The 20,836-nt window shown below is 45.5% G+C and overlaps 1 protein-coding gene across 1 annotated transcript in view; it reads left to right on the forward strand.

Annotated features, from left to right (window-relative positions):
• The first annotated feature begins 2,913 nt into the window (after positions 1 to 2,913).
• The window catches only part of CARNS1 (carnosine synthase 1), a 38,013-nt gene continuing 20,090 nt past the window's right edge, over positions 2,914 to 20,836 (forward strand). The window contains exons 1-8 of the mRNA XM_083146081.1: positions 2,914 to 3,182; positions 8,770 to 8,785; positions 9,057 to 9,318; positions 10,361 to 10,450; positions 15,628 to 16,091; positions 16,178 to 16,382; positions 17,028 to 17,113; positions 17,349 to 17,580. Coding sequence (XP_083002207.1) covers positions 8,783 to 8,785; positions 9,057 to 9,318; positions 10,361 to 10,450; positions 15,628 to 16,091; positions 16,178 to 16,382; positions 17,028 to 17,113; positions 17,349 to 17,580 — 1,342 coding nt within the window. The 5' untranslated portion in view covers positions 2,914 to 3,182; positions 8,770 to 8,782. The remainder of the gene's footprint in view (positions 3,183 to 8,769; positions 8,786 to 9,056; positions 9,319 to 10,360; positions 10,451 to 15,627; positions 16,092 to 16,177; positions 16,383 to 17,027; positions 17,114 to 17,348; positions 17,581 to 20,836) is intronic.

Raw genomic sequence — 20,836 nt, forward strand, 5'->3', positions numbered from 1 at the left:
CAGGCCACAGTTCCTCTGCCTCCCCCCCTGGGATCTCGGTAGTGGACCCCTCGGTCATCCACCCTGGTGGCACCATCAACTCCTCCTCCCTTTGAGTTCTCTTTGCGGGCTCCTTCCCAGGACCCACGTTACCCGGTGCTGGCACGCTGGCCTCAGCGATCCGGCTTCTATGCATTAGCTGATGCGTGGCGTTACTTACTTCTGTGACAAAAGCCTTCCACGCCACCGTATGCAGCAGGTTTCCTGCAGCAGCCTCAGATACATACTGCTCAAATTCATCGGTCAGGTAAGCTGCTTTCTCCTCTGTAGTAGCTCCTGTCCATACATAAATCCACCGATATGCTGCTTCCCAATCCTCCCAGAGGGGCTGCATCAGCGTGGATGGGCTTCTCCAGTCCCATTCCTCAGCCAGACGACTCCATGACGATTCCTCATCTATGAGCCTCACTGCTCTGGGTGACTGTGGGCACCTCTTGCCTCTCTTTGGACGTCTCTGTCCTTTTCCTGGAGCCATTCTCCACACGGGCTGCACTCGTAGAGCTTGGTCAGCGTCACTTGCTGGACCCCCTTACGTCAGCTTCCGTTTCTGGGCCACGGCACACTCCGCCGTTCCCTCGCTTGCAGGGATTGTCCCCTGGACAAGCCGGCACTTAAGCGGAATTCTTCCCTCGCTTAATGCCCTCACAAATTATCCTTTTTCTCCTCCCCGGCATCCCTGCTAGGGTTACAAGAGCTCACCTCTGTGTGGTTCTATACTACTGGTTATGGGCTATTGCGCCAACAGAACCTGGCCGTATAACGATACGGGCCCCTGGTTCTGCTTGGTCTACAGGACTGTGTGATCCCCACTGCTTGCCACCAATTGTAAGGACTCCCGGGCTCATGGGTGCATGTCGGGACCTAGCGCTCGTATCCGCCTTGAGAAAGGCAGTGTTTACAGCATTTGCACAGTCCCGGGAGAACTTCAGTTCGCGGATCACACAGTAAGGCCACAAAAGCAAGGTACAAAACGCACCTTTATTTCATATTAACAGTACATGAAAACCATAACCACACCACTAACACTACACAATACAGGTAGCCTACAATATACACAGCACACACTAACTATATCAGAACCACACAAAGGTGAACACCTCCCCTTCCCTTCCACAGACAATAGTCACCTTGGGCAGTCTCTGAGCTGAGGCTGGTGGGGCCTTGGTGAGGGGGGAATGCAGAACCCCAGCGGAGGTACGGGCTCCACTGAGCCAGGGCCGATGCCCGCTGCCGGTCCTGCAGGTGATGAATCCCAGCCGCTTGGCCTGTGGGTGCCGTCGGGGTGCTGGCACGCTGGATGCAACCGTTGGCTGTGGTATGGGGTCCACTGCGCCAGGGCCGACTGCCCACTGCTGGTCCTGCAGGTGATGAATCCCAGCCGCTTGGCCTGTGGGTGCAGTCGGGGTGCTGGCACGCTGGATGCAACCGCTGGCTGTGGTATGGGGTCCACTGCGCCAGGGCCGACTGCCCACTGCTGATGTTCTGGTGGGGTCTGGAGGGAACTCAGCTTCCTCCCCTGGGATCCTGCCTCGCCGGGTCAGGGATCCTGGATGGATGCAGAAAGTTGAACCCAGAGCTGTTGTTTCAGCCCATTTTATCCTTGAGTTCTGCGACCGGATTGGTTGTTGCTTGAAGCCTGAGATGTAAATGCCCCTGAGTCCTGTGTAGGGATTGGCTGCTGCTGTAGCCCTGCCAACTTGCTGTTCTCTGGGACTCTCTGGCCCCCTGCTGGTCTGGTGCCGGCCAGTCTATAACAAGTCCCCGGGGAGAACAAAAGGCCAGGAACCATTGCTGATAAGGGGGCGGCCCAGGTGTGAAGTCAAAACAGACCCTGTTGTTGGTTGTGAAGTCTCAGCCTATTCAGCTTGCTGATGCTTCCTGTGAGGGGGATGAGATAGGGGGGTGTCGGCTGTCCGCATTAGCCAACAAGATATTACACACATGCAATAAACCATACATTACTGTGATAGAGACATATCAGGCTCAGGAGTATATGCCCTGATGGGCGCAATACTTATAAACACGCGGTACTATTTCCCATCGCAGGCAGACATCTGGTATGTAATAAAGTCCTGTCCTAGTACTATAGAACACACAGTCCTGTGGAAGGCTCTATTAGTGTGAGAGGCACGGCTCCCATGAGATGGCAGGCAGGGAATTGTATTGGAAAAATGTTGTTAATTCAGGTAAGAGAGTGTCTGGGTCTCTGGGCTATATTTAGGAATCTTGGGGTGCCTACCCCCTCATGATCCAGGTGGGGGTGCCCAGAGGGTGGATCATGACACCATACTGCACACAGGCCTCCTAATCCACCCTTGGAATAGGTAGAAATAATCTAAAAAGTAAAAATGGGCAGGGTCAGATAAAGGCCAGGGGGGCCCTGGACAACAAAATTGCGGTAACCCCCAACACACCCCGATGGAGGCAGGTATCTTCCCCCGGACGGAGGTAGGTCTCCCACCCCCGGTACTTGGGCAGGTGGGATCCACAGGGTCCCTGAGGCAGTTGGGAACTAGTAGCGCTACCAGTTCCCTTCTGCCGCAGGGACCTCTGCCACTGACTTCCCATCTGCTGCAGGGACCCCGCCACTGACTGCCCATCCGTCTCAGGGACCCCGCTGAAGCGTGGGGGCCCTGGGGGCGACCGCCCCTGTCGCCCCGTGGATAATCTGGCACTGAAAATGAGGGAAAAGAAAATCATGAGAGAAAGGATAAAAAAAAGTACAGAGAGATTGTGTGAGGAATAAAGAGACACAGAGGAACTAACAGCGAATAATAACCCTGCACCAGTAAGTGAGTGTGAGTACATGAATGGTGACTTGTTCAGTATACTAGCAGCTGAGGCGGGTGTGTGCTCAGTACAGGAATAGCAGAGGATGGAGCTCTGTGTGTAATGGAATAAGTTCCCAATATCACAGCAGCAGTACTATGATTGATGGGCACTGCTGTGCCTCTGACCCGCTGATATGGCCCTGGCTGAGTGACAGCTGGGAGCAGCTCAAGTAAAGCCTAACAAGGAGGGGGCAGGCGGGGGAGCAGGATTTAAAGAGACGTTCTAATCCCCTGGAGCTCTTTCCCTGTGCCTGTCTGTCTGCTGAGGTCTCCCTTGTACCTGTTGCTGTTCCTGTGTGAGGACACTTAGAGGTGAGAACTTACCTTATTGTAGATACACAGTAACAAGGCGCCCTAATCCTTCCTGAGGGAATGCCTGCAGAATGAATGGGTGTGCAGGTGCTTTCCTCTATTTTTTACTTTTTTTTGTTGTTGCCTCTCTTTACATACTGTACAGACAGTATGATGTGTTTATTTCTTCTTTGCTGATTTTGTATACATATACAGTAGGAGAGCGAACTTGTTGGTTGCAGCATCGTTGCACTTTTTCATTGTATTTAAAGATCTGGATCGCAGCTACTGTAAATTTGGCATCCAGTATTCAGTTACAGTAGGGGCCATATAAGGGAAAGGGAGAGACTGCGGCCGTGTATCTGTGTGGATTTGGGGAATAGTTAGAGAAGTGCAGACAAATGTGTACTACTAGGACCACAGGGGATAAAGCAGCCCTGCTCGTGATCAGCCCTTGTGTGGCAGAAGGTCATACAGAAGAAATGGGTATAGGCAGGTGCATTCCCACCATAACCTCATATCCAAGGGAGTGATGTGTGTGACCGCAGTGCAGAGAGTAATTGGTACGTTGTAGTTGGTATGTGTTTGTAAGTGTATCAATGATCCTATCACCTTTAATCATTTTAAGATGCTACACAGTACTGCACACATGTCTACAGGCATCCCCAGCTACCTGACAGCTGAGGAAAATAACATTATGCACATTATTTATATTGCACACACACACACACACACACACACACACACACACACACACACACACACATATATATATATATATATATATATATATATATATATATATATATATATACAGCTCTATAAAGAGAATATTTCATTATTCACATACACACTAAATCGCTGTCCCAATCGAGTTTACAACCCATATTCCTATCACACAGCGTTGGTAGGAATCAATCCCATAATTCACAGCATTGCCATCCACCAATTCTATTCACTGTGCCACTGTGAACTTACTGGGTACGGTTCTTGGGTTGAAATCAGTTAAGGTTCTAGGTGTGTAAATAGGCACAATATTGCATATTATCTTTGAGTTTCGTGTGGATTTACTGTTCAAATAGAACTTCCAAGTAGGTAACCAGGCTACGGATGGAACTGGCCCAAGATTGTATGCCTGTTGAAAGGAGATTAAATTGTAAACTCCACTTGAGCAGGTGCTAATGTGAATAAATACATGCACTCTGATTCTGCATAATATGTTGGTGCTATATAGATAACAGGCTGAATTGTCCCAGAATTCCAAACAGTTTATGAATATCAAATTGTTCAACATCAGAAACAAATAAAAGAAACCAATACAATATAAGGGGCTGTTCCCGTTCATTTTGTTAATTTAAAGTCCAATAACGTAATAATCAATATTATAATTGAATGATTTTAGTGACCAAATATATATTATTATTAATATTTTTATTTATAAATTGCCAACGTACATACTCAGTGCTGTATAGTCACGGTTACGTGATGTAAACAATAAATACAATGACAAGAAACAAATGTTACAGGACCCTGCCTACAGTATGTGGTTAAAATGTGTGGGAAAGAAAGAACACTTAATATGCAAAGAAACAACGATGGTTGTCCACCATTTACCTATTGTGGGTATATAGTACATGTTTATGGATACAGCCATAGTGCTGCAGTCGTTTTCTGCGGGACTATGTAAAAACCGGACCCGAACAAGACACTGGACCACCGGACCGGACATCAAAATGTGCATTCCGGACCTTGGGGTGTTCCATCCAGGGGTGTGTGTGTGTGTCTTGTTTTGGGGGATGCCTGTGATAGCTTTCGCCAGGAACATGGAACATGTCCGGACAGGACGCCCCTGGACAGGACACCAACCGGACCAGACACTACAAGCTCCGAAATGCAGAGTCTTGTCCGGGTCCGGTTTTTACCCATACCCGTTTTTTGCTCCAGGCAGTTGGGGATATTTGAATCTGCACATAGTGGGGCAGATGTATTAAGCCTGGAGGAGAGATAAACTGGAGATAAAGTGGAGATAACTTGGAAGAGTTAACACACCAGCCAATCAGCTGTGTTTGAAATATGACAGTTGGGATCTGATTGGCTGGTGCGTTATCTCCTTCCACTTTATCTCCAGTTTATCTCTTTCCCAGGCTTAATGCATCTGCCCCACTGTGCCTATTCATATGCTTACTTTCATAGCAGTCACCCTTATCAGTGTGCATTTGGGTGCACCAGCCTTCTCCTTGGTCCACGAGATCTGTCTGAAAACAGATATTCACCCATGCATGATTATACATACACAAGGGGGTTTATTTACTAAGCATCTGATTGGTTGCCATGGGAAGCATCCCATCTTCAACAGAACTCCCAACTTTCTCAATAAACCCCAAGGCCTCTCTGCAAAACAGTGATTTGTAAAAGCATACTTGCCTACCTTTGAAAAACAGTTTCAGGGAGATTATAGTTGTTAGTAGAATTTTGCAAAGCTCCCCATTGAGGGGGCGTGTCATGCTCCTCCCAAAAGGCGTGTCTACTTCCATACATGGAGAGATTGTGAAAACAGATTGTGAAAGTGGCACCTAGAAGCGTGGGTGTGAACTGCTACATTTGAGGGGAATCTTGTAAAATGAGTTATATCCAAATGTAGATGATCCCCAAAGCAGTTAGTAAGAGCTGCTATACTTGGTAATGTGCTGGGAAATGGTGCGGATGATTCAATGTAAATGTATCTATCTCTCATTCCTTTTTTCCCCCCAAATTGTAACAGTGTAATGTGGACTAGGTGAAATGAGGGAGATTGCTAGACTAATGAGAGGGAGATTGCTGCTGTATCAGGGAGTCTCCTGCAGAATGCACGAGGGTAGGCAAGTATGTGTAAATGTGCATCGCCCACATCCTTTGGTGGTTTCACGCATTATACATTACACCAAGAAGTATGTGCACGAACCTTGGTGTTACACCGCACTGGCAGTACATACAACACTTCCAAGGGGGACATTGGCACCTACAATAACTAATTACATACTGTACACAGCTAAAGCAAGGTGTAGTGGAGGTGCTTCAGTATTGCTTATCCAGTTAGAAAGTTAAATATTAAATAGGTAAACGAGTTTCCAAGTTAGCAATTTATTCAAAGTGTTGAATTCTGTTTATGGATTCGCTGTAACCTCTTTATACAGTATGAATAACAGAAAATCAATTCCCTATTGTATATCTTTACCATTGGTTTGTTTCCAGACCACGTAGCTAGGGAAGTAACCCTGATATATGGAAAGCTATGATCACGGGACTGTGTGTGAGGTCATGTGGTGAAGATTGCTGTTTCAAAGTGACTTAGTGAAAGTCCTCAAAGTTATATTATAGGAAGTCATAGAGTGTATTTATAAACACTGTTCTTGTAAATGCAGTATACAAGGTGTTGTACTGCAGCGACTGAACTCTTTTTCAGAGTGGAACAGAGGCGTAAATCTGGGAGGCAATGGAGTCATCTAACACCAGGCTCCTGCTCTTAAGGGGGCACCTCTTTTCCCCTGCAAGTTTGAATCAGCTCATTTAAAGCCATTGATATCGCTTCTGTTACTGACACCCCTTCCTAACATCATTTTAGCAAGTGTCACATCCTGTATTAGAACCCATGACCTGTCTTACTGGAGAAAGACACCTTACTGATTGAGCTATTTGGGAAGGGTACTAATATATTTATCTTGCCTCTGGGCAACTGGGACAAACTTGTGTCACTGGAGAGTAAGGATGGTATATGACATCTGTGCCTACAGAACAGAACAGTCCTAGTTTGAGGGTATGTAACTCCTTCCCGAACTGTCCTGCTTTGTCCTGGACTGGCCTTGAGGTTGGAAGATACGTCCTTTTCACTGGGACCTATCAAGATATCTTTTCAGAGAAGGGAACAGAATGGGGCATATTTACTAACATAGGTGTTCTATTGAAGATGGGATGTTGCCCATAGTAACCAATCGGATTCTATCTGTTATCTTCTAGAAGATGCTAAATAAGTATAATCTGACTGGTTGCCATGGGCAACACCCCATCTTCAATAGAACTCCCATCTTAGTAAATTTACTCCTATGGGTGTGGTCCTACAGTACATGTCACAACAGATGGGCAAGCCACTGTCATGCATTGTGATGACCATATCTGTCTTGTCCTCTTTTCCAAAAAGAGCAGCGGTGGAGTGACCATCAACAGGTCAATAATCATGGTCAACATTTTTGAATCATTGGTAGTAAACTATCACTGGTTGAAATCACCATTGGTTCAGGTCTACGCATGTGCAGATGAACAAGGAGCGCTGACACTCATATGCAGAACCATTGAGGATTAATGGCCGTCCCTAAGCAGTAGTGAATGCGTACAGCCACATTTGACATGGAGTCCATAACATTTATGGGAATTTCAGAGTAAGGGACAATGTGTCACGATGGTAGGGCTGGGCACACTACTGTGACAGTTGATTAGGTCCCAGTGATGCATGGTCACACCTCTTCCTCATGTGCTTTCTTGTCCCGCACCAGCTGCTACAAAGGTTAGGAGGTATGATATGGACTTCAATTTTGAATTATCTAATTTTTTGCAAAATTGCAGGAGTTCAATGTTTCCTTATTTTAGCCTATGCTTTTTTGAGTATTGTACTGTTGCATTTGCTACTTTGAAATGAGGCACCGTGAATGATATCCTCAATTCTCCTAACATTTACTATAAGGAGAGAAAGATAATCCTTTGGCTAATATCAAAATGATTGCTGTGCTCTACAGCTAGGAGTAGTCAATGTTTTTGTCTTTGGGTGACAGATGTTACAAAAACAATAGGCACTGTACTAAAATATTAGCGGATTTCCTTTCCTATGTTTTTGAAAGCTTCTATGCTCATGGTAGGTTGGTCATCTGTAGTCATACACCTAGATATGGTTCAGACTTTCGAGTGTGGACAGGTCTAATGGGGATATAGTTCATACACCAGTGGTCCGAGTATGGAGGTATGGGGTATATAGTTCATTCACCAGTGGTCCGACTATGATTCCAGGGTGGGAGAAGCTTTAGTGCACCAGAAAGGTCTCCTCTGTGGGGGCAGCGAGATGGAGCAGTAGCACAGTAGGCTTAGTATTAAAGGTATGTGGAGACCTTGCAGGTCATTTTCAAAAGATTCCCAGCTGTCACTTTGTGGCACTAGTGCCTATGGTTGGTCTCCAGAATTATTTTGTTCATTTTTTGGTATAATATTTCTTTAACATTAGCTATGTATATGTGTGACTAGAGTACACTGTACGGGCTCTGATTCTGAGTCGGAGCATCTCCTGACACTAGTCCATATGGCCTCCTGTCTACTTCATTACCGAAGCCGGCATATTCGCCCACAACACTCCAATGACATTCCCAGTTACTGCCCATTTCATGGAATTTTTGGTCCGTACTCACTAGTGATCTCATGTGCATATTCCTGACCATGCTCATGTGCTGGGAACCACAAGATCCATCCGCATTGCCCCTTCCATCCGGCACAGAATCTGACCTGCAGTATACTGTAGTCACAGTGGGACATTATTTGTATGGTAACTGATTGACGCGTCAGTAACTGCCAACGTTTGTTTGCATTTCAGGTGAAGAAGAGCGATGGTAAGTAGAATACGATTGCTTAATCACCCTATGGCTGTCTTGCTTTGCCCATTTCTTTTTCACACTTGTCAGTTTGTGTTTGTCTCTTGTCTGTCTCTTAAGCTGATTAGCTGCTAGTGTTTCTATGTCATTAGCCTAAACATAAGTGCATAGAAAGATATCACGAGGGCCTATACTATGTAAAGTTGTGGTCCTGCTTATCTGGTCCTTCCATGTGCTCTGTTTCTTTGATTACATTTTTGCGTATCGCCTTCCCCTTGTTCTCCTCCAGCTGTCCCTTGACCAGTTCATCTTGGATCATCCTATGTACTCCAAAGATGGAGACAAACATGAGGTGTGCGTCCCTGGCATTGCCCCTAATGGTCCTCCATGGGGAAGAGGTCCATGCACGGAGATATCACAAGTGATGAAGAACGGTGGTGATGAATGGCAGCACCACCCATATGTCACTGAGGGCTACGAGGACCTGCAGAAAATTCTGATTAATGCGGGACTTCCTGAGACAGAAGACAGGAGAAATGAGCCTCGCACAGGTATGGGACAGACATACTGCTCAAAAGATTATCTGGGGCAACATGTTTATTCTTTTGGCCGATTTTGCTAAATGTCGGTAAAAGGTGGTACAGCCACGTCTTGTCTGTTGAGCGATGTTGATGCTTAGAGGTAGCCCTCAATACAATTTACAACATACTTTCTAGGTATACTTACAGGATGCATACGCTATCCCGGCGGTCAGGGTACAGGCACAACTGACGACGGCATCCCAATATAGAGAATCCTGACAGGGACTCTTTATGTACCCTAACCCTCTCCCCTACTCCCCTCATCCTCCCCGTTAGTGCCTAAACTTAACCCCTGCACCCCGCCACCTAAACCTAACCCTCCGCCCGTAGTCAAACCCTAACCCACTCTCTGGGAGAGGGCAGCCAGCTCTGTGAGGAAGGGGAAAGGGGGCACTAGCAGGACAAAAAGGGGGTGGAGCTATGATGGGAACCTGCTATTTGGGAGTGTGGCCAGCGCAATTGCGTTCTTGTGGCCCGCCCCCCTGTGCAATGCTGGGAATACAGGCATTGCACAGCTAGGGGTGGGGATACGAAGACGTGATTTGCATCATTTGATCCCCACGAACCCCCTGCAAAGGGTGGGGGATCATGGGAAACCGTCGGCAAGGAGGGGGACTTGCGCCCCTTTTTGGGAGCCTGGGAGGTGGACCTGATTTTTAGGAGGCCTCCCGGCCATTCCAAGAGGGTAGGCAACAAATTTGTTCTCAAAATGGCCAAAATCATGTGCACTGCAGGTGGGGCTAAATTGTAGATGTGGGTGGTGGGTGTTGAAACTGAAATCTAAATTGCAATGTAAAAATAAAGCAGACCCTGCACAGAAACAAAATATCTCACCCAAATCTAACTCTCTGCTCATGTTACATCTGCCCCACCTGCAGTGCAGCATGCTTTTGTCTATTTTGAGTAAAAATTTGTCATGCGATCAGGTCTGAATTAGACCCAAAGTAACCACTGTTTTGTTCATACCAGCCAATGCAAAACACATTATTTTTCTGCTCTCTACTCTCACTAGATCATACCAATGATACCACCACAATTTGTATCCTTGGAGCTCCCAGCCTTTCCATATCCATCCTTCTGGAGGGTGCAAGACAGTGTCCTGGTAAGAGGCTGACTTATTTATTTATTATTATTAATTACCATTTATGTATAAAGCACAGTGCTGGACATCAGTCCCTCCTCCAGTGGATCTTACAATCTATATTCCCTAACACACACACACACACACACACACACACACACACACCCACACACACACACACACATTCATTCTAGGGTTCATTTTGTTGGAAGCCAATTAACCTACCAGTATAGAAACCGGAGCACCTGGAGTAAACCCACGCAAGCACGGGGAGAATATACAATTAATGAGAGCCTGCTGGGGCAGGGAAGGAGGCCATGATGTGGAAGATTAATTCATGCACAGCAATGTGTCAAATATTTGTGTGTCTATTAGAGGAAGGGTCACTGTTCCGGGAGGTCAAGGGTTAAGGTAACAACTGTGTAAGGAGGACACCAAAAATGAATAGGAGTATTGATGTAACTTAGTGTATAATCTGCTTTTACGGTGGATGTATAGCATACCTCCCAACTAGGGCAGGCCAATCCCGGGATCGGGATCGACCCGGACGCCTAGCCACATGCCCGCTGTGCTGCTATCACCCACCACCCCGCCGCTGGAGATGGATGGTTGTCCTGCTGGTGCCTGTCACCACTACCTTTGTAAGTGACAGTGCAGGGCAGGGGGGATGGGGAAGATTGGCGGGCAGGCAGCCGGGGTGGCTGTGGCATTTACAGTGACATTTGGAAGCGGGGTCATGTTTTTTTTATTAGGGAGGCCAATCCCGGGATTGAGCATTTTTCTATCCCGAAACCCGGGATTGAAAAAATGCCCCGGGATTGGCATCCCTACTCCCAACTGTCTGATTTTCACAGGACCGTCCTATTTTTTGGGGATGGTCCCATGTCCCACTTGGGGCTTGTAGTGTCCCGTGGTAGGGAGTGGGGGGGCAGTTGGGAGTCCCCCCTGCCCGGCACTGCAATGCGGTAAATAGACACTGTCTGTGCCCCCACAGCGATGGAAATGGGGGCATGACCTCACAGGGCGCCACAAGTATAGGCCACACCCCAAAATTTCGGGGGTCAGTGTCTCCGCTTGCCTTCACAAACAAGTAGGGAGGCATGGGATAGGGAGGTTTAGTTTATGCTACTCAGTTGAGAATAGGATGGTGTAATGGTTAGGCTTACTGCCTTACAGCATTGAAGTCAGAGGTTTGATTCCCACCATGGACCTTATACTGGTCCATTTGCATCGGCCCCTTCGTTTGTATGGGGCCGATGATTTGTGCGCATATTTAGATGCTGGGTGAGTGCGAACAAACTTCGCTGGGTGCACACACCCAACCTTTTGGCCGGTGGGCGGGGGGGGGGGGGGAGTGTGGGTCGGCGGGCAGGACTACTCTCCCATGGAAACGCCCAGCATTTCATGGGCATTCCCATGAAAGCGCTGGCCGTCCCCATGGTAATCACCCAAATCGAACTCTCGCCCCCGGCACGTGGGTGCCGGGGGCGGGCAGCTGACATCACTGGATGTCAGCTGCCCGCTCCTTTCACTAAGAATGTACACGCATATAAAAGTGATATATATGTGATAGATATATGTGTGTGTGTGCACCACATCTTTCGATGGTTGGCGACCATCGAAAGATGTGGGAGGTTCCCACTGGCATGTGAATGGATGTATATATAAATCATCTATTCGCATGCCATGCAAGCATACACGCCTTGCGAATGGTGGGCCGGCCGACCACTATACACAGGGTGGGTTCTAGTTGACTCGCATGGATAAAATTTGCATCTGAACGAATCAACCAGAATAAACCCCCATGTGTATTGTTTGTATATTCTCCAGCAAAAGATATATATAACTCTTAAGGGGCTATATAATAATAATAATAATGATATTTATATAGCACTTTTCTCCCAATAGGACTCAAAGTGCTTCACACATTGGGGGAAATTTACTAAAGGAAATTTGTAAAAAAATAGGTGTATTTGTAACCAGAAATACACTTATTTTTGGCATTTACAATCCCGAAAATACAGCAATTCGTATTCGTATTGATAGCACATCAATACGAATACGAATTTCCGTATTTTCGGGATAGTAAATGTCAAAAATAAGTGTATTTCTGGATACAAATACACCTATTTTTTACAAATTTCCTTTAGTAAATTTCCCCCAATGTCTTTACAGCTCGAAATACAAAACAAACTTAACAGTAGATGTCAGTGAAATGCTTGAGTAAATAAGTATGTCTTTAGTCTATTTTTAAAGGATTCTATAGTGGGCGCTTCTCGCACTGTGCGAGGAAGAGAGTTCCACAGAGTTGGGGCAGCAAAGTTGAAAGCTCGACCCCCAGATGAATTCAGGGAGATTCTGGGTACTGTTAGTAGTCCTTCTTCAGTGGAACGTAGTAATCGAGTAGGACAGTAAGGGATCAGCAGCTGTTGCAGGTACCTTGGGCCCTGGTCATGTAGGGCCTTGAAAGTGAGTAAGCCAATCTTGAAAACGATTCGCCATTTTACAGGTAGCCAGTGAAGGGCGTAGAGAATGGGAGTTATGTGGCAGGAGCGGGGCTGGTTAGTTAATAGTCTGGCGGCTGCATTTTGTACCAGCTGCAAGCGGTGCAATTCTTTTGCTGGAAGACCCAGGTAGAGAGCATTGCAGTAGTCTAGTCGTGATGATATAAATGCATGTATGACTTTAGGAAGGTCTTCTGAGGGAATTAAATGCTTGATTCTGGCTATGTTTCTCAGATGAAAGAATGAGGATTTGATTGTGGCTGACACCTGATGTTTAAGTGTCAGGCCATTATCCAGGACAACACCAAGATTCCGCACATGATCAGAGTTTTTTAGTGCTGTGCCCCCCAGCTTAAGACCTGTCAGTTGGCTATGCTGCCGTCTTGTCCTGTGATTTATCATCAGGACTTCTGTTTTATCTGGGTTCAGTCTCAGCCAACTGGCACTCATCCACTCCTGGAGCTCAGCTAGGCAGCCATTTAAGGTTGTTATTGTGTTATCGGTGCCTGGAGCAAAGGACAGGTACAGTTGGGTATCATCTGCATAGCAGTGGTAGACCAGGCCGTGACGTCTGATTATGTCACCAAGTGGAAGCATGTATACTGCAAAAAGCATGGGAGATAGTATAGAGCCCTGTGGGACACCACAAGACAACGGCACTGGTGGTGAAGAGTATACTCCCGATGCCACTCTCTGTGACCTGCCAGCGAGAAATGATTTGAACCAGCTAAGGACTGTGCCACCCAGGCCACAGAAATTCTTCAGGCGCTCAATTAGAATCCCATGGTCAATGGTGTCAAATGCTGCAGAGAGGTCCAGAAGGATTAGGATTGAACAGTCTCCTCTATCCCTTGCATTTAGAAGATCATTGAGCACACATACCAGAGCTGTTATCGGTGCCTGGAGCAAAGGACAGGTACAGTTGGGTATCATCTGCATAGCAGTGGTAGACCAGGCCGTGACGTCTGATTATGTCACCAAGTGGAAGCATGTATACTGCAAAAAGCATGAAGAATTTCTGTGGCCTGGGTGGCACAGTCCTTACACACACAACTTCTGGGTAGCGATATATGCTACCCAGTAGGACCTCTAGCATCTGTCTCCTCAAAGGGGGTGGCCATTTTTGAAGGGACAATTTGAGCTATTCCATTTGGACTGCCAGACCCACTAGAATCTGCAGAGGCCATGCGTCCCACAGTACCAGCTCCCCCAAGTTACAGCTTGGGCTGCAGTGCCATTTTTACGCCTATGCACACCACTTTACAGTCACCACCAGTTCAATTGTTATTCACTGGTCTCTCCCTGCTCCAGTCCTGTCATGTCTCTGTATCCTGGGCAGATGAACTCTTATTCCTTGTCCTTGTTCCAGATCTGGCTGTTGGCCCCTCCTCCTCTTGTCATCTGCTAATCATCATTGGTTGGTGTTTCTCCCTCATTGATGTTAGTGTCAGCCCTCTGTACCGGTTCAAGGGCTCGTTGCTTAAGCAGCTGCTTGAAAATTGTATAGGACATGCATCGTATTTAGAGAAGAGTAGTTATAGGGAGCTAGGTGAAGAACTGCTTGGGTGACCTGCTGTTATACTGTCCCCACTAAGTCCATTGGAGAGTATAATGGCAGCTAGACAGTCACTCCTATGGTATTCACATGAGGGCATTTGTAACTCTACCCCATGGGGCACTACACACTGAAAACCATTGGCATTGGCATAAGGTATCTCCTGCGTTCTGCATGTAGATGAGCCTGGCACATACTGTACAGTACGCCATTTATCGGGGGGGTCAGTGTGTTTTCTTTTTGTGTTCTACGGCGGATAGTGCAATAGATTTTTTTTATGTGGGGGCCAATGTTATATTTGTAATCAAGTGAGGGCAAATGTAATTTATTTTTGTTACCTGTGGGGATCAGTGTGATTGTTTTTTTATATGGTGGGCCAATGGGTTTGTTTATTTTTCTATGGAGGCCAATGTATTTTTCTCTGTGGGGGTCTGATGGTGTGCCTTGGCTATTTTTAAATCTTGCTTGGTTTTCCGCGAGCTGAAAAAGGTTGAAAAACACTGGAGTAGATAATAGTATAAATAAGGGAAGCAAAAGCAGAAGAAGTTAGAGGACCCTGCTTATGAGAGCTTAGATTCTGATGGGCAGAGACACATGGTTGATGCAGATGTAGTAGACAGTGAGCATGGAATCGAGCAGATGAGAGATGGCTCGGTTTCATGAAGAAGTGGGTATTGAGAGCCCATTTAATATTTTGTAGAGAGGAGAAGAGTCTGAGAGAACAGTCCAGAGATAATGAGCAGCACAGGCAATGTCTTGTAGGTGGGAGAGAAGTGGGCAGGTGGTAGTGTGAAAGGTGAAAAGTTCAGATATGTCAATGGGAGAGGATTGAGTAAGAGCTTTGTAGTGCTTGTAGGAGAGCCAGTGTAGTGCTTGTAGGAGAGCCAGTGTAGTGCTTGTAGGAGAGCCAGTGTAGTGCTTGTAGAAGAGGAAAGCAGCAGTATTGACGACATATTGAAGTGGAAAGAGGTGGGAGACGTGGAGGCCAATATCTCCCTAAATCTCCCCCCGCAACTGTTAATTTTAGAATTGTCCCCGTTGTGTTTATGTGTGTATGTATTTTACCTTTCCTAAACACTTTCCAGGTCAGCTATAAAACTTTTCATGCATTTCTTTTTTTTTCTTTTTTTTTGTTTCAGGCAAAATACTACTCTGCCTCTCCTCTTCCTGGCTCTGTCCACGGCCTCCTAACCCAGCATGCTCACCTCCTCTCTTCATTAGGCAGGCGGTGACTTTTGATCTTGGGGGTCGCACTTTCTTGGACACCTTCTCTCCACCACGACGGGTTACCTACCTCTCCTGGTTGGGAGGACAACAATTGTTGTTGGAGGAGCAGTGGGATTGCCCAATGGGAGGATCTCCACAGCTTTCCCACCTACTTGCTGATACCTTGGGGGTGCGACTCCTGTTGGATCGTAAAGAACTTCCTCTTGCTCCTGGGCTGCTTCTCACCTCTTACCAGTTGGGCCCTTGGGGGCCTCATAATGTGGAGACTAGAGCCACAAGAGTTGTAGGGCTGTATCAAAAAGAAGGAAGGGAAGACCGAGTACGACAGGAGGTCTCTGCATTTCTGGCATCATTGAGGATGAAGGGTCATCACAAGGTAATGCACTGTAGCTCCACCTTTTTCATTTCACAGATCTATAGATTTCTTGGGTGGCTCCTGATCACCATTTCATTTGCCTTTAGGTTGTCATGAAGATTTTCTGTGTCCAGCCACAAAACTCTCCTAGCACAACCTTTTATCCATCTCATGACCCAGATCGTGTGTCAGATGTGGCCATTGGGCTTTTTTCTGAACACCCACATGATCAAGCCGTGCTGCTTGAGGGGTTTATAAACACTATGCCCCCACGCAGAATCAAGCCACCACAGCTTCCTGCCTGCATACCACGTAAGTAAGGGGATATAGTGGGAGAGACGTTATATAAGCTTCTTCATGAGAGGAGCCAAGAGAGATTGACACTCTGTAGGATCCTCTCCCGTCACTGTATTCCTTCTGTCCCCTCTTTCCCATTTATATTTTTTCTGTCTCACCACTCTTTTTTTTATTAGTCTCTCATCTATACACGTTACATTACAGTTTCCATCTCTCCACATATTCTTGCTTCATATTCAGTCTGCATTTTGTTCTGTATTAAACATGTTCCTCTTTTATTGCATACCTGTCAAACTTGTCCTTTTTGCCTCCTCTATATCACACGGCCCTTACTCAATAATTTCATCTGTTTCCATTGCTGGGGAAGATTTCCTATGTCTTTTCATCAATGGGATACTCTTATTTTTCCCAGCATTGGAAAGCAGCTTCACAGAGTTTTGAGAAGAGGCTTCTCTCTTCCCATCCCAAATATACAATATTGTGAGATTTAATTGCATCTGTATTGAAGGAGGGTCAGTACTTTCTTTCTTTCCTTTTTCTTGCTTTCTGTCTTTCTTCCTTTCCATCTTTGCTTCTTTCATTCTACACTTTCTACGACTTCTGCCTCGCTCCTTCTCCCCCTCTCTCTTCCTGTATTACTGTCTCTGCCCCACCCCCCAGGCTGCTCCGTGCGCCCCCCAGAGCTGACGATCCGTCTCTGTGCCGTTGTCTGCCGATCTCGCGGAGACCAACCATTCCTAAGCAAGGTAACGGGGCTGCCCCCATTCTCCTGGGGCTTGTACCCTAAACTACAAATCCTTATCCTGAGCCCCTGAAGAGAAGAGTTCTCTAGATATTTTCATAATGGATCACCACTATCCCAGATGTTTCATGAAAAGATAGAGAATTTTGGTTAACCAAGGAATGTGATTGTTGTATCATGTTTTGTTGTTTGTATTCTGATTTCTGTCACTCATGTGGTGTATTATACTTCTCTTCCAGGTGGTTTGTGCAGTGGGCCGGGCAGAGAAGCCTCTCTGCCATCGATCTGCACTACCCCAGTCCCTGGACACCACACTAGAGTTGTGGGGAGTGAGCGATGAGAGACAGAAAAACAATATTTGGACTCAACTCAAAGAAACTTCAGAAAACGTCATGAGGGCAATAATGGAAGAAGAGAAAACACTCACCTCAAAAGAACGAGGAGGGAGCAAGGCACAGACAGATATACTTGGTGAGTAATGGAAATGTAAAGAAAAATATTGGTAAAAAAATAAACTAGATCTTTGTCTCTACTACTTTCCTAATGCAGCTCAATATCTGTGATCCCCGGCAGTGGCCTAACTAGATAGGCCCCATAGCAAAAGTTGATATGGGCACCTATATATCCAATGGGGAAAAATGTATATAGCACATATCACTGACTGGAAATGTGGCCCCTCTCAGCTGTAGTCCCCAGAGCGGCTGCACTTCCTGGACCAATGGTAGTTATGCCCTTGATCCCAAGATGATCAGATCTTTTCAGTAGGGCAGAAATCACTCTTCAGCCAGATGAACAGTTCCATTCTGCTTTACCCTGCTAGCTGATGATCAATATGTTAGGGGGATCCTACAGGATTCAGGCTGCTAGGTTGCCTGCTACTGGCTCTTGCTTTTTCAGAAGGATTTTGGTCAACTCCTAGTTGAGCGCTACCTAGTTCCGTCATTCTTAGCATGTCGCTCAGGTTATGTGACTGGTATATTGGTTACCTTTTGTCTTTACACTCCCGTACCCATTTGTTAGTGACAGAAGGGTTCTTCTGTTAGTATAACTATATTTATTCCACGTAGAGAACTTCTGTGCGTTGCGGTAGTGTTCCCTCAGCGAGCCCGATGCAGGAGCATTTACTTGCTTAGCGTTTTGTACATGTGCAGCGCTACAGGTGTATTATATGTGTGCCAGCGGAGCTTGTCTGCTACCTCTATTGCTGTACTCTTGTATAATGGTGTGCCTGGTCTGGTTGGTTGGTTTCTCTAGCGTTCCGTCTCCTTTTGGTTATTTGTTGAATTTTTTTTACGTTAATCGTGAATATACCTAACCTGGCCCTTAAATTATTATTTCCAATTTCCTGAAAAAAATAAAATAAACATATTTTGCCTGTAGAACAAACACCACTTATTAGTTGGCATATTTTTCCTGGGCTTGATTTATCTGGATGTACAAGCTATCGAACCTTCACTCATTGTAATTAACAACTGGAGAACCTGGTATATATATTTCTCCTACTGATTAAGATAAGAGGAAGTTAGAGGAATTAATACTGCTTCAAACATGGATGATGTAAAAGAGGACCTGAAATGTCTTTTCAAATTGCAGAGGTTACTTACGAGTCGACGAAGTGACTCATTAAGACACACTTTATATTCTGAAAGAGGCATTGTAGACATTCAGCCAAACGGTTCCCTTCAGCAAGCAAAGACTTGGTTGTCACTGTCTTGGGTTGATATCTTGCTTGCAAAAGCAGCAAGCGCTGAACAAGTTGACTTGGACAAAGGTTTCAAATCCCATGAGTTGAATGAGTGCTCCACATGTGATCATTAGTAATCTGATCCACCTGAGCATTTGGCTGCAGAGAATGTCTTCTAATGTCAAGGCCACAATGGATACAGACTATCGACAGCTTAATAGGGACAAAATGACTCTTGTATGGGAACACTAACAGACAGTGCATTCTATTGAGCTGATATGTAAACCCTGCAATTACCTGATAAGTATCTGTTCTATTACCTCTGGCTGACTTGTTTCTGTGTGAGAAGTACCATGCTCAATGCATCATGTCCTCTACAAACCATACACTGCACAGGCTGTCCTGAACCAGGACCTCAGAAATCCCCTGACTACTTGTTTCTGCTGTGTTGCTGTATCCTGATTTGGAACTGGAGCTACGTAAATAATCACCTGTTATTGCAAATCCAGTGACGTTATGGGAGTTGTTACATTTATAGCCTAACTCTGCACTGCCTGAATCTATTGACCGATGCACTTCAGATTACTGCCCGCTGGAGACCTGCTGTCACATTTCCTGCAACTTCAGCATCAGAAGACATTGTATACCCCAAGGCTGTTGATTGCTGTACTAAGCACAACGGTCAACTTGTCTGTTTTGTGAATGCAATTCCACACCTTATGGATACAATGCATGACTTCATTCATAGAAAAAGCAAGGAATGAGTCGTTATCCAGCCAAGGTCTGCATCTTCATATGAGTACTCAAGATACCTTAGATACCTCTAATTTGATTCCCTAAAAGGACAATCGTACCCTAAAGAGTCTAAGAAACAGCTGCTACAGTATGCCTGGATATCCAAATCGTTGATTTTAATTATTATTTTATTTATAATAATGCAACTTTAAAACTGAAGTTTTCTTTACTGAAAGAGTCTTTTCCATGGGCTTCTACACTAATGGAACCTGGATGTCCACTTGTTGAAGATTTGAATGAAATGACTCCAAGGGATCTCCACATCAGAGATGGGCCTTAAAAAAATGTAGGCCAAGGAAATAAGCCACCCGTTTGTGTACTATACGGAAGTACCCTGCAGATGGCAGTAGCTGTAAATATCAAGTTATGTTTATAAAAACACAGAAGAGCAGGAGCTGTGGTCCTTACACTTTCACGACTTGGGTTTTAGAACATGGCCTATACAGTTGGCGCTCTTTCCAAAAAGAAGAAGTATTGCCACTGGCTTTACTGTGGCAAGCTTGGAGATGTTACTAGCTTATGTTGTGACAAAGGAAAAATACCTGTGTTTACCTCATCACCATCCTTGCCAGAGTTTCTTTATTCAAACATGAATATTCCAATTACTCCTATTTTTGGAAAGTATGGTATAACAATACAAGGTCCGCCAATTGTTGTTGAACTATAGGAAAACAGTAGCAGGGCATGCTGGGATGTGTAACCCTACAACCGTTTGATGGACGCTTATTGCCCAACCTGTACTAGGATGTTTCATGGTAAATTTCCATAGGATTCCTAAGGATTCATACCATTAAGGCTGAATTAAAGCAAGGATTCATTTGCTCTTCACCAATGGGTTGCCCAATATCTTTTTATATAAGAAAGAAATCACTTCACAGCTTTGGATCGATCATAAAGAAACACCAATACCATCAAGAATTGTTATCCATTGTGCTCATTCCTTAATCTGTGAATTGTGTAGAGAATGAACATGTAAATTAGAGCATTGAGTAGCGTATCTTGTTTCATTCATGTGTATGAAGTTGTCTGAGCAACATGGAACAAGGTATTCCGCACCTGTTATGGACTGTATGGTACTGTTATTATAACATTGGGCTGTGCACAGCTACTGCCAAATGTCTAGGATTTTCTTGATGAGAGTACGTGACCATCTTAGAACTTGTGGCTTATATGTGTCTCTCTTTCTTGATTGACAATGGAAACAGTAAAGGCCAGATGTACTAAGCTACAAAAGTGATAAAATAGAGG

The sequence above is a fragment of the Crinia signifera genome, chromosome 6, assembly GCF_055691185.1.
Source record: "Crinia signifera chromosome 6, ASM5569118v1, whole genome shotgun sequence".
NCBI lineage: Eukaryota > Metazoa > Chordata > Amphibia > Anura > Myobatrachidae > Crinia > Crinia signifera.